The sequence below is a fragment of the Passer domesticus genome, chromosome 23, assembly GCF_036417665.1.
Source record: "Passer domesticus isolate bPasDom1 chromosome 23, bPasDom1.hap1, whole genome shotgun sequence".
Classification (NCBI taxonomy): Eukaryota; Metazoa; Chordata; class Aves; order Passeriformes; family Passeridae; genus Passer; species Passer domesticus.
In genome coordinates this window covers 7,957,334-7,974,333 of record NC_087496.1, presented here as the reverse complement: position 1 = coordinate 7,974,333, position 17,000 = coordinate 7,957,334, and the positions used below count along the sequence as shown (strand labels likewise).

The 17,000-nt window shown below is 47.1% G+C and overlaps 3 protein-coding genes across 3 annotated transcripts; 2 read left to right on the top strand and 1 right to left on the bottom strand.

Moving 5' to 3' along the window:
- The first annotated feature begins 47 nt into the window (after positions 1-47).
- DPAGT1 (dolichyl-phosphate N-acetylglucosaminephosphotransferase 1) lies at positions 48-5,741 on the top strand. Its single transcript, XM_064397882.1, has 9 exons — positions 48-202; positions 280-400; positions 486-699; positions 1,829-1,975; positions 2,103-2,187; positions 2,652-2,840; positions 3,446-3,533; positions 3,884-4,039; positions 5,193-5,741. Exons 1-9 carry the CDS (start codon positions 48-50, stop codon positions 5,256-5,258), a joined length of 1,221 nt encoding a protein of 406 aa, XP_064253952.1. The 3' UTR covers positions 5,259-5,741.
- A 661-nt stretch (positions 5,742-6,402) lies between these two features.
- Positions 6,403-7,494, top strand: LOC135285536 (histone H2A). Its single transcript, XM_064397884.1, has one exon. It carries the CDS (start codon positions 6,826-6,828, stop codon positions 7,225-7,227), a length of 402 nt encoding a protein of 133 aa, XP_064253954.1. The 5' UTR covers positions 6,403-6,825; the 3' UTR covers positions 7,228-7,494.
- A 506-nt stretch (positions 7,495-8,000) lies between these two features.
- On the bottom strand, positions 8,001-16,974 carry HMBS (hydroxymethylbilane synthase). Its single transcript, XM_064397883.1, has 13 exons — positions 16,779-16,974; positions 15,174-15,246; positions 14,458-14,507; positions 14,309-14,364; positions 13,825-13,902; positions 13,446-13,523; positions 11,908-11,983; positions 11,099-11,212; positions 10,542-10,580; positions 9,599-9,718; positions 9,313-9,366; positions 8,656-8,742; positions 8,001-8,440 (listed from the first exon to the last, which is right to left on the bottom strand). Exons 1-13 carry the CDS (start codon positions 16,920-16,922, stop codon positions 8,267-8,269), a joined length of 1,143 nt encoding a protein of 380 aa, XP_064253953.1. The 5' UTR covers positions 16,923-16,974; the 3' UTR covers positions 8,001-8,266.
- Between the last annotated feature and the right edge of the window lie 26 nt (positions 16,975-17,000).

Genomic DNA, 17,000 nt, shown 5'->3' with positions numbered 1-17,000 from the left:
GCGCCCCCGGCCGGCCTCGCTCCGCCCCCGTGGCGCTCGCCGCGGCCATGGCGGCCTGGCCCACCGTGCCGCTCCTCATCAACCTCGGCGGCTCGCTGCTGGGCTTCGCGGCCACGCTCACGCTGATCCCGGCCTTCACGGACCACTTCCTCGCCGCGCGGCTCTTTGGGGAGGACCTGAACAAGACCTCGAGGCGGCCCGTGTGAGTAGCGCTGCCCCGGGGAGCTGCCCCGCGGGGCCGGCCCACGCACGGCTGACTCTCCCCGCTCTGCCTTCCAGTCCCGAAGCACAGGGCGTGATCAGCGGTGCCGTGTTCCTGATCATCCTCTTCTGCTTCATCCCCGTGCCCTTCCTGAGATGTTTTGTGGAGGAGCAGTGTGCGGCCTTGCCTCACGACGAGGTGAGGCTCGTCTAGTGCTGCAAGCGTGGCAGGCAGGGGCAGGGAGTGGCCACCGGTGACCGGGGTCCTGTTCTCTGTCCTGCAGTTCGTGGAGCTCATCGGTTCGCTCCTTGCCATCTGCTGCATGATTTTCCTGGGCTTTGCAGATGATGTTCTGAACCTGCGCTGGCGGCACAAGTTGCTTCTGCCTACCATGGCTTCCCTCCCACTGCTCATGGTTTACTTCACCAACTTTGGGAACACGACCATTGTGGTGCCTAAGCCCTTCCGGGTGCTGCTGGGCATGCACTTGGACTTGGGTAAGTTATGAATCACCAGAAGCTGTCATCCATGTGGCAAGCAGTCAGTGGAAGGGAGCAGACTAAGGATTTGCTTAAGTAACCAGTAAGAGAGTGGCAGTCCACCACATTAGGCTGGAAAGAACATTCAGAAACACAGCACACATTTAGCTGCGCATGAAATAAATAGGGCAGGAGATCTTTGTCCTTTTTAATGCCTTTATTGAAAATCAGCTCAAGTGAGGAGAACCAACGGGGTCATGCCCACGCCGCCACTGCTCCCAGGAGTGGCACGGAGGAGGAGGAGGAAGAATGCAGCTGTGTCCGCTGGTATGCAGGCAGAGCTCTCTGAGGGCTTCCGTCCTCACGAGAGCAGTAAGCGATTCCCCTTTTCCAGTTTGACATTCAAGGTCCCCTTTCTAGCCGACATCCTTTTAGGTGGGGGTGAGAGGTAAAAAGGATCTTAGCAGACACTGGATTAAGTTCCTCACCTTTAGACATCGCTTAGATCTCTTAATTCCATGTTGGCACGTTGTTTTAGGGGTTTTTCTTGCAAGATTTGGTGTGGGGCTTCCTCATCTGCATGCCAGCTCTGATGTCACCTCCCCCCCCCGCGCTACCCACAGTCTCAGGTGTCATCCTCCAGGAAGCAGCAGGGGGCACTTGAGCTGATTTCTAACCATTAACAGGTAATTGAAGAAAAGCTACTAACAACGGGTGATTCCAACATGAAGTTGTTAACAGCTGGAATTGGTTTAACTTGTTAACTCTGCAACTTAAAAAATATGGACAACTTTTCTACTCATAACAGTGCACAGACAGACACCAATCATTTTCCCATGACCCTGGCAATACAGCTGAGTACTGGGGCACACAGCACATGGCTGATAACACCAGGACATTAGAAAGACAGAAACAGCACTGCAGCTGGCTGCCGTGTCACAGCAGTTTGCTACAGTCACAGTGCATGTAGACATGACAGCCAGCTCATAAGAGAGGAAGCAATCTTATTTGTAAGCTACCGCTATCAAAACACACTGAAATTGGTAATAGGTTGTTGTATAATGCAAGAAGTGAGAGCTTCAGTGAATTGGTATAGGGCCCGCTTTGCCTCCAAATACTGAAGCATTTGTCTTGCTCTACACTGCAGGTATCCTCTACTACGTGTACATGGGTATGCTAGCAGTGTTCTGCACTAATGCCATCAACATTCTTGCTGGAATTAATGGAATTGAAGCAGGACAGTCGCTGGTGATAGCTGCTTCCATTATCATATTCAATATTGTAGAGCTAAACGGTAAGGAAAATAAATATTTGTGGGCACAAAAAGCAAAGGGAGATTGAATTCTAGATTTCAGTAGCTGATATTACTAAAAATGAACCAGTCTTGTCTTGTCACACACATGTATTTCTTTTTTCTCTAGGGGATTATCGAGATGATCACATATTTTCTCTCTACTTCATGATTCCCTTTTTTTTTACCACACTGGGCCTATTTTACCACAACTGGTAAGAGAACAGACATTCAGAATTTGTTTGGAAGCATCCTTTCCCTCTAGTTTCTCCCTTTTTGAATTAACAAAACCACCTGACCAGGTGCAGGTGTGGAATGCTGGAGTGTAGAGAGGCTTCTTGCCAGAACCAAGAACACAAAGCCTGGATGGAGTAGTAGCTTTTCTTTATATTGAAACAACTGTGGTCACACCAGCTCACCCAAGCATGCAGAATACACTGTCTCCTGTGCCTCACTGGCTCTCTTTTTCATACAATGTTCTCCGCAAGTCAGGTGGTGGGTCCCAGTCCTGCAATTCTTAGAATAAATACCTACAATTGTTTTTCCTGTGTAGATCTGCTGCAGATCTCCACTGGCCCCTGACCTGCAATGTGGGCACACATTCAGTGGTTATAAATAGTCATTTTTGTGGCAATAGCAGTCAAGTCAGATCTTTGCTTTTCTGCCCCATGGATTGCAGGTACCCATCTCGAGTGTTTGTTGGGGATACCTTCTGCTACTTTGCTGGCATGACCTTTGCTGTGGTGGGGATCGTGGGACACTTCAGCAAAACAATGCTGCTTTTTTTCATCCCGCAAGTACTCAACTTCCTCTATTCATTGCCTCAACTGTTCCACGTCATTCCTTGTCCCCGTCACCGCCTACCGAGGTAATGTACCAAGTGGCCTATAGTGGTACTACAGGTTGTGTCTTTTACCTCCAACACCAGCTGAGAAAGGTGGTGGAAGGTGCCTTTTTTTAAAAGCCATCAAAGTATGTTTTCTCTTTAAAAGACAGCAGCTCACTCTTCCAGCTACAGTCAGATCATACAGTAGAGGTTTCTCAAAGAAGTGCACTTTTCTGACCAGCCCACCCCTCAGATACAGAATGATTTTTAACAAGGTTAGAACATAATGATTGATCGAGAGAAATTGACACAGGCTGCTTTTAATATTGCAGCAATGGGATCTGCTAAGATTTCATAGTAGCAAGCATTCTGTAGCACTATGCCAAATCAGCAGTTCTCTCTGCAGATGTTAGATTCTTCTGTTTTATTCTTTAAACTACACAGCATATATTGGGGGTGCAATGGGAAGGAGTCTTCTCTGCCCCACTTGAGGGGCTAGATGCCAGCAGCTGCTTTTAAGTGCATCAGCTTATACCTGTTTCTTCCACCACTGGATTTCTTCCTCAGCTATGGATCTAAGTCTCCTTACAAAGTGATCTCTCTATCCCCTTGTTGTATCTGGACTAAATTTTAAATGTTTCTTTTAGGCTTAATCCTAGTACAGGGAAGTTGGAGATGAGCTACTCCAAATTCAAAACTAAGAGCCTCTCTCCCCTGGGAACAAGCATTCTGAAGGTAATTTGTGGAAAACACTCAAAATTCAGATGCATTTTGAGGCAGTCATCAAGTGCAAGAGAAACAGGGTGGGAGAGAATGCAGAACTCCAGGGTTCAGTAGTTACTGCCTAGTTCAAATCTGGAAGAAGTCTGTTACCATCCTCACAGTCTCTCGATTGTGTTAAAAATCAGTCTTTCAGAATAACCACACAGAGAAGTGCCCCAGGACCATCATAAATCTGTCCTGTCTTTTCAGTAAGAGAACAACCAGGATTTCAGGGCTGGTGCAGCAAAAGGGCTCTTGAGCAAGATTAGCCAGTGAACACCAAACATACCTCGTGAAATAGCATCCAATATTTCTTTCCTCAGGTGGTCAAGATCTTGCACGTAGTAGATGTGAGGAGTGGAACAGATGAAGATGGCGAATACACCGAATGCAATAATATGACACTTATTAATTTTGTCATAAAGCTGATTGGACCCACCCACGAGCGAAATCTCACTCTCCTGTTGCTACTCATTCAGGTCAGACAAAAGGTTCCTCCAGTAGAAAGATTTACTCTGCAATAGAAACAGATCCAAGTCAGTCTCAAGAACTTTAAGGGGAAAGGGGAAAGCGAAATATCTTGCTCTTCACAGCAGGTGCAGTTGAGCTGTGGAGCTTGGGGGGAATAAGAGGCTTACACACCTCAAGGAGGAAAGAAATCCACACACACCTCCCTGTTTACTGAGAGCTTATAAAAAAAGTCAGAAGGTTAGCTTAAGAAGATCCCCAAGGCACGAGTCATTGCTTGCAAGAAAAACATGAGCACAGCAGAGTTCCTTGTCACTCTGACTCAAGACAAGCCTTTTGGTACGTTCCTGCTTTTCAGTAATACCAAATAACAGTCTCAGAGTTCTCACGGACTTCTGTAAGCAAGGCATGTGGCTCAGCAGTCTCTCAGTCTGAGCGGCATGCGGAAGAAATTCTGAAGCCGCTTGGAGCATAAGGATATGCATCACAGATCCTGCCACTACCTCTATTCAGCATGTGAATTCTCGAGCATAGTGTAGTAAAACACTGCTTTTGGAAAGGCCTACATTGGTTAACTGCCCACAATAAAATCCTTCATCTTCAGGTTTAAGATAAGGGATTCTTACTAGAAAAGAGACAGCCAGATTCCAATTTGAGAGGAAGAGCTTGCAACGAAAGCGTGTTGAGGGCTCAGGCAGATGACATGGGGATGGGAGAAGACAGGAAGTAGATAGCACTTATCTTGATCCCAGTCACAGCAGAGGAGTCCTGACAGCACCTTAGTGTAAGGGTGCTGAATCTCGGCTTTGACATAAGGTATTTTCCATTACAAACCATGGGGTTTATGTTAAAATATAGACTCCTTAAGGGGGAAGGAGTTATTCCCAAACTCTTACCTTATGCACATGTTCTTAGAATGTGACTGTGTGCAGGCACATGGAGAAATCTCCCACTGATACCTAAAATGATCAGAGAAAGAAACGTCTCTGGATAGACTTCTGCCATTTATCTTCCTACACCTAAAAAAAGTAGCCTTTTAGTTGCTGTTTTATCAAATGAGGCACGCTGGAAAGATCAGCAAATCCATTTGGAAAGGAGGAATCTGACAGCCTGTAAACCATTTGACACTGTAATGTTTGTGTTGTGTGTCTGGTTTTTACCCAGGTCCTTGGCAGCACGATTGCATTTTCGATCCGGTACCAACTGGTGCGCCTGTTTTATGATGTCTGACTGGACTGTCAGGAGCAAGGGAAAGAGTTCTGCCTGCCAGTCCATATTCTCCAGCTGCTTGACCAAATGGTTGGACTGATGTTGCTGCCGCCCTCTGGGAACCTCAGAATACCTGTCAAAGCACAAGCAACTGCTTTGCATGGGCTGGTTTTGAAGCAGGATGTTCCTTGTGCACCAAAGGCTTTTGTCCAATTCTGTGACAGAAAAGATTCACTGCTACTTGGACATCACTGTCACTAGGAATACCTTTTAGAGGGGAAGCAAATGACAGCACTTAGGGAAAGATGGAATCTATACATCTGACAAAGACATTACTGTTCACCAAGAGAGAATACAGCAACTTTAATTTCTGTGAGCAGAATAAGTAGACCAGACTCTGTTCCTGGCTTCTTCAATCCTGTTTTTGGTCCATGGACATAGAATGACATGTTATAACCCGTACTCAAAACTCAGAGAGCTCCAAGAATAAAATAATTCACGGTACCCTTTCCCCCGCAGTGCTTTGCCTGGACAGTATTGACATGCAGTGAAACTAGGTCATATGATCCATATCTAGCTTTCTGCCCTGTTAGGCAGCTGATAATTTCTGCAGTGGGCACTCCCTCCTTTTTTATGGCTACTGGGAATGTTCCTGCTGATGAGCTTTTAGCTCTGAAGGCCTTCATCATCTGCCTTCCTCCCTGGAAGAGGACACATCTGGATCAGACGAGCAGAGTAAGGGTCACCATGTCCTTGTCTTAACATCAGTAAGATCCTTTTATTAATGCGGAACTAAGACTCTGCTGACTGCCAATCCCTGCTGCTCACTCTGGGGAAAAAACCATACAAGTTGGGTTAAGTAAGACAGCACAGACTGCAGAGATAGTTCTTACTGATCAGCAACATTTTAAAACATTACCACTTTCTTCACTTTTCTTTTTCCTTTAACGTTCCCATGGGGTTTTTTCCTAGTAATCCACTTTGACTCCTCATTCTCCTCTGATGCTTCTCTTAATATACCCATATTAGAAACCCATACTATATTTTACACATTCCCAGAATTCCCTAAAAAGCATCTCATGGTAGGTTCTTTCACATCCCCAACTGCTCTTCACCGCATGTGCCACCCTAAGGCAAATGCCCCTACAGGCAGGGATCCCGCTCAGTCTGTCGGCATCCCGGGAGCCCCTCTGCTCGCCCTGGGTGGGAGCCGGGCCCCGGGCCTGGCTCGGGCCCTCACGCGGGTCCGGCCGGGCGGCTCCCGGGGCTCTGAGGGACCGCGGCCCGCGCCATGATGCCGGCACTGCGCATGCTCGCTGAGGCCGGCGGCAGCGCCCCGCCAATAGCCTGGCGTGGTTTAAATTTGGCGCCTCGCTCGCTGATTGCTCGGACCCCGCGGCCAACCCATTCAGAGCAAGCGCGTTGGTCTCACACAAGCGACCAGTCAGCAAAAAGCTTCTTCCGGCGAACGCACCAATAGCCAGGCGCGGTGGCGTTGTCCAATGAGCGGGACCCTACTTGGCGGGAGGTTATAAAATCGCCGGGCGCGGCGCCTCGGCCGCATCGGCTCAGCGGCGGAGTGAGCGCCATGTCCGGCCGCGGCAAGAGCGGCGGCAAGGCCCGCGCTAAGGCCAAGTCTCGCTCGTCCCGGGCTGGGCTGCAGTTCCCGGTAGGGCGCGTTCACCGCCTGCTGCGGCGCGGGCACTACGCGGAGCGGGTGGGGGCCGGTGCGCCCGTGTACCTGGCGGCCGTGCTGGAGTACCTGACGGCGGAGATCCTGGAGCTGGCGGGCAACGCGGCGCGCGACAACAAGAAGACGCGCATCATCCCCCGCCACCTGCAGCTGGCGGTGCGCAACGACGAGGAGCTCAACAAGCTGCTGGGCGGCGTCACCATCGCGCAGGGCGGCGTGCTGCCCAACATCCAGGCCGTGCTGCTGCCCAAGAAGACCGTCAAGAAGGGCAGCGGGCAACAGTCGCAGGAGTACTAGGCCGGCCGGCGCTCCCGACCCAACTCAAAGGCCCTTTTCAGGGCCACCCCATTGCTCACCGGGAGAGCTGCGATCCGCGGAGGGAAGGGGACGAGAGGCGTGGTCGGCCGTGGCTGCGGGGAGCTGGGAGGGGGGGCAGGAAAGCGGGGGCCAGTCGAACTCTGAGCGGGAGAGAGCTGCTCCCTAAGGATCTTAACTCTTACCTATCTCTGGTACATTCAGCGGAGGTTGCCTAGAAAATAAAACTGCTTTATTTACAAAACGGGACCCCAACACGGTGCCGTTACAGTGTTTCTGCAAGGCACTGTAACTCAAACCCTGCTCAGAGGATGTTTCCTAGTAGCAAGTGCAGGAAGCCACAGGATCTGGAGCTTCTGCCTCAGCTCCCCCTTCACTGGCTCTCATGAGTTCCGTGGGCAATACAAGGGAAACCAAAATGGCTGTCCCTCATTTAATACTAGCCAATCTAGCTAGTACAGCTAATGTATGTATATATAATCAATCTAACACTAGCCAATTGGCCAGTACATCAGGTGCATCTACCTGATAATGCTGAACTTAATTTACCTTCACTAAGGCCAAGGGTGAATGTAGCATCTCTGCTGCTTTACTATAAGGAACATGGTGTCAGGAACCTAAGGGGAGCCTTCAGTGGTCCAGTGAGTGAAAAGGCCCAAATAATGACTCCCAAAAGCTCCCAGCACAGTACAGCATTTTAGTACCAGCACAGTTGAGTATCCAGTTAATAACCTAATGGGCACTTTGCTCCTAAATGAAATCCAACATTTGTATTTTATTTTTTTTTCTGTTAGCTCTCTAGCTACAAAAATTGTTGACAATTCATAGAGATGCTTAACAATTCAGAGAAATGTGGAAAGGAGTGAAAACTGAGGAGCAGAAACTACTCAAGTTAACTTCATATTTCAGGTTTTTTGCACCCAAACATCAGGTAAGACTGGTGTGAATGTTGAAATAAATCCCTGCAGAGGATCACGATGTAGCTGCACAGACTTGTAGCTAGAGCCAGCACACCCCAGGTTCAGCGGGCATCGTTCAGCTGCCTTGCCACGCTCAGGATATGCTTTGCTCCCTTGCTCAGAAGTAAACTAGCTAGTTCAACACCCAGGTTCTCTGCAGCTTCCTGGGCCTGACCAGGAACGTTCTTGGCTGTGATGCCAACATGCTGTACGTCATCATTCGGTCCGTCTTCATTCTGCAAATAAACACCTCAAAGTAAGGCAGTAGGAAAACAGTGGGCAAGAAATTAAAACACCCATGAAACAGGGTAAAACCTAGTCTGAAGAGCCTCGAGAACAGTGTGCTGTTACAGGTTACAAGAAATCAGACCAAATATAGTCTATTTCTAAAGGCCCAGTTTCTGTCATTTAGCTTCAGGTTTGAATTTTGAAGCCACCATGATTCCCATACCTGATGGGGATAACTAACACCAGTCTGCATGGTCTCCTTCAGGCTGTCAGATCCATCCAAGCTGTACACTGCTCCTGTCAAATACAACTTGGAAAAATATACAGAATGGGTCATTACCACATTAACAAACAAACAGGCAGCCAACTACCCCCTCTTTAAAAAATCCCACCCACTATACAAAGCTAAGTCTGGCAGGAAGGGCTTTTGTCATAGAGTGGGATCAGCATGAATAGTGGTACAATACAAGCATAAAGAAAAGTAATCCCTGTTAGGGAAGATGTGACTTCTCAAGGAAAAGTCTGAAGTTTTTTCTAGTTTCCCACCTCCTTAATCACGCTCCACTGTCTAAAAACAGGTTTGGTAGGGTCAAAAGCAATGCTTTCAGACCTCAGGACATGAAATAAGCAGCAGGGGTGGAGAGGGGAATCTGGTATATATTATAAGGAAATTTTCTGAAAGACAGCTTCAGTAAGCCAGACCCATTCTTGTACTCCTGCTTTGGACACAAACACACAAGAGTCAAGTCAGGATACTATCTACCCCAACTGGCTATAAAGATACCTGCTGAAATTAGCTTCAGGAAAAGGTAAGGAAACATGCACACACTTGGAATAGGTTTTCAGAAATAATCAATGAAAAATACAGAGTACTCCTCACCTGGCCATCCTTCAGCAGGGTGTTGACAGCAACAGGGACGCTACATCCACCTTCCTAAAACACAAAGCAGCTGACACAGGCTCCCACCCAAAACATTCAAAGCAGAGGCCTCTGAAAATTTTAGGCTGCACACAACCCTGCCCATCACTCTTCTGGCCCTTTTTGATTCAGAAGCAGTGTCCTTTGCAGTTTTAGAGAAGTGTAACAGATTTCCCATATTATGGCATCAAGTCAACTAGCAGATCAGCATTTACTGCTGCAGGCAGAAGAAGGGTGCCAGACCTACCAAACGCTTCATAAAGGCTCTCTCAGCAATGCAGCACAACACTGTGTCTGCATCATGCAGGGCAGATACCATATTCAGTATCTCTTGGTCTTTGGCACGAACTTCCACTGCTAAGGCACCCTAGGGGAAGAAACACACAACAAAATATAATTCTTCAACCTCATACATCAGCATTGATCATGAAACAGAACTCAGAGGCTCTAAGGGAAAAAGAATGTTCACAGAAATTAATTACTGTACACTCCACTGGCTGCAGGGTCGTCCTACAGTAGCTGCTATAAACAGAAGATCAGGACTTATTCAGGCAGGTGTTAAAGATCATGCTGCCACCTCAAACCATTCTAGAACTCTGGAGGTACTTAACAAATGCCTGATCAAAATCACTTTTTCAGACTGAATGTGTAGATTTGTTGCTTGCAATCACTAACAGATCACCAGCTCCGGTTTAGCAAATTTGATACTAGCTGCATAAACTCAGCCACGCAGCCAGCCCATCCAAAAACAGGAGCACTAACAACGTGCTCCAAGGCAGGCGTTTCAGCTCCACCCTGCAGGAGTCAGGACACCATGCACAAAGGGGAGCATCACAGCCAAAGTCACTGCAGTGGCTTTGCAGTTACCCTGGTGCAGCACCATACTGACTCTGCCAGAACCTGCCCCATATCTACTGTGTTGCCTCTCTCTAGCTGTGCATGGATTTACCCTTCCCATTTACTGTTTCTTCTGTTACTGATAGGAACCAGCCCCTAACACACTGGGTAGAAGAGCAGACTCCCAGTCTCCTAACAAGTTGTGCCTCAAACAGTGTAACAGCCAACAAAAGAGATCAAAGTACTTTTCTGATAACCAAGACATGAGAAGCCTTCATCACAGTTAACTACTCAGATATATCATATTGCTGCTGGCTTTCAGTGCCCTTTAAGGAACAAAAGTTGTAAAGTACCTGTCCAACAGCATACAGACAATCTTCCGGGCCTAGGAGCTGAAAGAAAGTAAAATCAAGAGTTAACTCAAGTTGAACTGTTCACAATATAGAAAACAAGAGCCAGATTCCTGCCTCTAATATTAATTGATTTAATGTCAGACCAAAGAAATATCACCTCTCCCTTCCCATGCCTCAGTGTTTCCACCACAAAAGTGAGGTAACACACTTTCCATCAGCTGAAGTGTAACACTTTGTGAATTAGCTAATCACTAAAATCTCAGCCTTGCATACTGCTGCGTTGCTAGACACAAGTGCTGTGGAGTGCTATGAGACAATCAGATTACAAACTATTACTGAACCATGGAAAGCTGAACATGAAAAAATTTTGTGTGAAAAAAAAAGCAACCAACCAAAAAACCCAACCACTCCTTCCAGAAGTGCCTCAAATCAAAGCTAACATGGCAATGGAGTCAGGAGATTGCAGGCTTATCCTGGACAGGACAACCACAAGGTCTGAAAGGCAAACAGTTGCTATTTCAGCAGAGAATGGTATTTTCTGCTTTGCTGCACCTCACCTGGCCAATGCGATTTTCCCAGCCCATTCTCTTCAGCCCAGCAGCAGCCAGGATGATGGCACTGAAGTCTTCCTTCTCATCTAGCTTCTTTAAACGGGTATTTAAGTTTCCTCTCTGTAGAAGTGATTAAGCAAGCATAGAAACAGCCGGAAAACAGTCCTACAACCAGCTAAGTCTTTACAGACTGTACAGAATCCAACAGGCTCCAAATCAGTACCATTCTCAAAGAAGTGTTAAATGTGCACGATTGTTTCTTAAAATATAATTGTGCCAAGTATTATGTAATATTCTCAAAAAACTCAAGCACTGAGTCTACTAAGATACGCACACCATTGAAGTACACTATTAGCACCCAACTCCTTCTGCACTGCAAAGAACTCTGCTCCTAGGACTGAAGTAACAATGCCTTTTCTCAGTAGGTCAGCCACCCACAACGGAATTAGTGGTCCAAACAGCATCCAGGGTTACTGGAAACCCAGCAACATTTGGTCACACACCCGTGACAAACACATGGGAGGCACCGTCATGCAGTTTTTCAAACACTGCAAAATATATAATTCATCTGTACGCTGAACCCCCAGCTAGATCAAGGCTGGCTGCTTCTTCCCAGCCTCATGAGAAGCAGAGGACAGAATGGCTACAGTGCTACCTCCCCCTCAGAACAGGGTAGTGGAAAACAGCCTTTGAGGAAGCAGTTTGTTCTTGTAAATCAAGTGGCACAAATCAGCCTCGAATCTAGATTTTACGCAAAGTTGTACTTTCCTGTTTGCAGCTTTACCCAACTCCCACGGCTTGCCAGGAAAGGATACAATATCCTTGAACTCTAAATGAGGGAACTTCTTCTTGAGCTGAGCTGCTCTCCGAAGTGAACTGGTTCCAATCACACTATAGGGAAAAATATAATCACTGAAATCCAGAACACTCCTAACAGTTACCCCCAGCCACATATATGACAGAAGTTTCAAGGTAACAAATAGTAATTTTTTTTTTTTTAGTTGAAATGAAGATCAAAAAACCAGTCAATGATTTGTATCTCCTTAGAAGAAAGAAAATCACTCTGTGAAGTTTGGCACAAAGCATGTCTGAAGCAACTCCCAAGGAGCCAATTTACAAGATATGCTTCTGATGAGCAACCCTTAGCCACTGTCAAGGACTGATGAAACCTCATTGAAAGACAACATTTTTCACAGAAAAAAGACTCCACTGCCCCAAATGAACCAGACAAAGCTAGACAACTAAGTGATGAAGTGACTAAAACAGAAGAACTTTATCAAAGACAGAAATGCAGTAAGCAGAGGACCTTTGAGTATATAACTGAAAACCACAGAAAACTGCAAATCTGGGCATTTCCTCTCTCGAGATATATGCTGTTCACTTCTTTGCATAGAATCATATTATATGCTGATTTGGAAGGGACCCATCAGGATCACTGAGTTCCAACTCCTAGCCCTGTGTAGCACACCCCAGGAATCCCACCATGTGCCTGAGAGGGTTGTCCAAATACTCCATGACCTCTGTCAGGCTTGGTGCTGTGACCACTTCCCTGAGAAGCCTGTTCCAGTGCTGAACCATTCTCTGGGTGATGAACCTTGTCTCAATATCCAACCTAAACCTCCCCTGATTCAGCTTCATGCAGTTTCCTTGAGTCCTGTCTCTGGTCATGAGACTGAAGAAATCAGTATGTGCCCTTCTGCTTCCTCCTTCTGGTAACCTGAAACCTAAACCAGATGTGATTTTCTTGCTATCCAAATACACAGAAACACATGTCTTTGTGTCATGACTAGTTTATTTCTTTCACTTTAATATATGAAAAAATATCTTTCCAATAGCTACCTTAATCTGAGTAATTTCACTCATGTGTCTCAGACAAAGGATTCCAATAATCTCTATGGAAAGACAGGTCATTAAAAATGGAGAAACCACAAGAAAGGGATGCCAAAAACACAAGGAAGAAATCAGAATAGGCTGAATGAGAACAGAAGCATAGCTCAGGTCCATGAAAGCCAAAATCCTGCACCAGACACCCCGTCTGCATTGTATGCATTCCCTAGCAGTAGGCAGAACACCAAGGACCAGGAATTCACTCGAGAGATAGTGGCAAGAAAGGTTCTAACTTGAAAAAGCATTGCCACTCAAGGTTGGCTTGAGAGATGAACCTCACTCCTGTGAGACAGCGTTACTTTTTCTAGCAAGTGGGTCCAAGTTAATGTCTGTGGAATGCTCACAAAAGGCAGTGTAAAAACCACTACAGGATAAAGCAATGAGCTGACTGACTTGCCAATGGAAAATATCAACCAACTGACCCCTTCTGTTTTTACACATATCTTCCCCTTCTTCTCCCACTCACCTTTTTTCAGGAAGGAGGCTCAGTGTTTTTCCACAGTTTTTAGGATGAAAGACAACAGCATCAAGTGGGTTTTCCCTTCTGCAAAATAATGCAAGTGCAGAATGCCTGACACATCATTTAAGGGAAGGCTGGTAAGCTCAACAGTTCTGCTATAATTTCCTGGAAGAACTATCTCTGTCTCCAAAATACTTCATCACTGTACAAGCAAGAATTTTCAGCACACCTGCCAGCTATGGAACACTAGGGCAGCCCTAGTGTTCCACTAGAGCTTCCACTGTTTTGGAGACCAATCACAGGACCTACACTGCCTTTGCTCTCCTTTACCAACACTGTAAAATTCAAGACTCTCAAGAGAATCAAGTCTCATGTCCACACTTACTTGCAGACAGCGCCAATCGTAAAGCCAGGAGGAAGAGAAGTTGGCAGGTCCTTCAGGGAGTGAACCACAAGGTCAACCCTAAAAATTAAGAGGACAGTAATCAGAGAACAGATAGTGGAGCTCATGTGGGGATCTACCAGAGGCCTGCACGTCACCTACAGAAAAGTTTGAACCTCCTCTGGGAATCAATTTGGAGAAGGGATCACATCCTCTCTGTGTATTACAGCATGTAATACACAAATAACAGAAAAAAACCTAACTGGGGCAGACCAAGTGACACAACAGCTCCACTTCAAAATACATGGCCTGAGCCCATGGTAGAGAGAAAAAAAGGGGGGGAAAAAGACAGCGACTTATCAAAGGATTCCTTTTTTTAGCCTGAGAGGTACCAGGACTGAAGGAAAGTAGATCACCTGTGCAGCAAGCCAAATATGTCCAAAGAGCACCAAATGCTAAGGAGAAAGACAAAACAGTAAGTTCTTACTCATTTCTTTCAAGTGCATTTTCCAACTCCTTGGTGAAGAGGCTCTTCTCTCCAATCTACACATAAATGGAAAAACACAAATCACAAAAGAAACATCAACCAATATAACATAAATACAATTAGTTCTTGAATAAAAGAAGATCCTTTACCTTGGAAAGTGCTGTATCCAAGATCTTGTCCCCAGTTGTTGACATGGCCACTGCTCAGAGAAAGTACAGGTAAAATGTGAGGCTTGATAAAAGCACTGGGCTTAGGCTGAAAATATCTATGCAAAATGGCACAAGCAGTCACACACTACTGTGTGAACACTGACTCAAGCTCAATACATGAGCAGCTCACTTCTAGAAATACATTGCACTTAAGTGAAATTGAGACTTCTTTCACTGTCCTCAAAAACAAAAACAAGGTGAAAGAGGGCAGGTTTGGGGAAGAGCTGACCCAGAGGAAACTGCCATGGTCTGTCTCTGGAGTGCCAGTGAACACGTGTAAAGCAGTTCTCTTCAATGCACAGCTGAGCCCCTGTTATTGCTATTGAAAGCCTTGAGCCCCAGACCAGAAAATGCGCCCAGAAGGGCGCAGCCAGAACAATACAAAGTTTGCAAATGTAGCAACACAACACCATATTCATCGCATACTCAGCACTTAAATCATCAAGGGCTTGAAATCCAGCTATCTGCCCTAGAAGAAACAAGCAGCAGCAGTTGCTCAGCCACACAACTGAACTGAATTCAGATGGCACTCTCAGATAAATTTAGACAGACCTCCTCCTCCTGACTCTACACACACCTCTTGCACACAAAGATAACCCGCTGGCTCCTGCCCCTTGCTATCTATCCCAGGGCAACATCCAAAAAAAAACCCTTACCAATCTCAAAGTGGAGGTCAGGGTATAGCTCACGGAGCGTCGTAACTACACTGTCAGTCTGAATCCGGGCCAGCTACAAGGAAGCAGAAAACAAAGTCCTAAAGAAAGAGCACATTGTCCATACAGTAGCTAAGGAGGCTTTGTCACTCTCCCACAGCCAGGCACGCATGACCTGTACATTCTCTCTAAATCAAAAGCATTAGAAATAGGTTGCCTCAAGTTAAATCACTCATAGGTACAAACTCCTTGAACTGTGTGAACTCCTGTCATGACCAGAACACTTCACTGAAGAACTGCTTTTATTGACTACAGTGCCACAACATCTTCCCATGTCCAGCATTACTGTGGTGCAACCAGTGATGAAACACTGCAATAAATGTATCAAGTTTGGGAGAGTGATTACAACAGAAACCTACAGATCACTATTCTCATGCTTTCACTTCTTGGTTTCACCTATGTGGAACACAACTGCTGAATGATGACCACTCATCAACAAGTGGGCAGAAAAGTACGCAAAACCATTATTCTGTTGCTCAGCGATGAAAGAACAATTCATATTGCATATTGCAACTGGGCAGGGGTTGAGGTTAGGGTTAAAGCCTCCCACTTTCTCTAAGAGTATGAATTTTACCAATACTGCAAGTTTTGGGAGAAGCCAGTAGGATTTCACTGAGCTGGTGGAAAAATCCACAGTTAGTGTAAAATACAAGTTACTTATCCTCTGTAAGAACGAAGACCTAGTTAAAGGTTCTACAAACACACACACACAAAAGTAATAGCTTACATCATCACATACAGCAAGAAACAGATCTCAAAGCAGTAAACTGCATGAAGAACATTCCATTGCATAAGAAAAATCAGAAGCAAGTAAAATACAATCAGTAATGCATCATGTTTCTGCACATGCAAGCGGCAGCAGACTCAAGCAACTACAGACGAGTTTCAGCTTTTCTCCCACCGAAGAGCTCAAGACCCTTTGGTAATTAGCGTCGTTCTCAGTACTGCAGTTCCCTACAAGTACAATCAATGTATGTAGCTGCCTCCCTTTGCAAAGCGCCCCAAAAGCCTCAGGTTATTACATGAGATAGCATATATGCACGGCTATCTCCCTTGTCCTGATGCCTACGTAAAATGTCTTTGTGACAGCACGGAATTCTTCCTAGAACGTGCTACCAAAAGGAACGAGATAATCTCAGTGCAAAGACCCGAGGGTCGCTTATCTCCCTTCGCGAGGCTGCTCCTCCCTACTGTAGCCCGCTGGCAACAGATACCTTCTCTATCTCTGGGTACGTCCCTTCCCTGGCTTTGAGCGGGCTGCAAGCATCAGTTACTGGGGGGTTTTCCCTACAAGACCAGACTTTGCCAGTCGGCGCCAGCCAGACCCGAGAGCCCCACACCACGACAGCGCTAACAGAGCTGACCGTCCCCTGGCTTCCGAGGGAAGGGCTTTCCAAACTGCTCCCCGGAATGCCACGGCGGGAGTGGAGACGCGCGAACTCGGGGAACCCCGGCCGCTCCTCAGCGCCGGGAAGCACTCAGACCCCGCGCCGCCCGCGACGCACCGGGCGGGAGCACCGCCCGCGCCCCCGTCCTGCCGCCGCCTACCTGGCTCCGGCGGGTGCCCACGCGGATCGCTCTGCCGTCCACGCCGTTCTTTTCCCGCGGCAGCAGCGGATCAGCGCCCTCCCCGTCGGCGGCCCCGCCAGCCTGCGCTCGCCCCAGGCCCGCGGCGGCCGCCGGCTCCGCCATGACCTCCAGCCCTCAGCGCCGCGCGCCCCGCCCCCGCCGCGTGACCGGCGGGGAAGCCCCGCCCCCTCCCGCCCACCA

Coding starts and splice junctions, on each gene's coding strand:
- DPAGT1 (XM_064397882.1), top strand. CDS start 48: ATGGCGGCCTGGCCCACCGTGCCGCTCCTCATCAACCTCGGCGGCTCG. Junction 2,841..3,445: donor CCCCGTCACCGCCTACCGAG/GTAATGTACCAA, acceptor TGTTTCTTTTAG/GCTTAATCCTAGTACAGGGA. Junction 3,534..3,883: donor TGGGAACAAGCATTCTGAAG/GTAATTTGTGGA, acceptor TTCTTTCCTCAG/GTGGTCAAGATCTTGCACGT.
- LOC135285536 (XM_064397884.1), top strand. CDS start 6,826: ATGTCCGGCCGCGGCAAGAGCGGCGGCAAGGCCCGCGCTAAGGCCAAG.
- HMBS (XM_064397883.1), bottom strand. CDS start 16,922: ATGGCGGAGCCGGCGGCCGCCGCGGGCCTGGGGCGAGCGCAGGCTGGC. Junction 11,213..11,907: donor ATTTAGAGTTCAAGGATATT/GTATCCTTTCCT, acceptor TCACTTCTACAG/AGAGGAAACTTAAATACCCG. Junction 8,441..8,655: donor GTGTTAGTTATCCCCATCAG/GTATGGGAATCA, acceptor GTTTATTTGCAG/AATGAAGACGGACCGAATGA.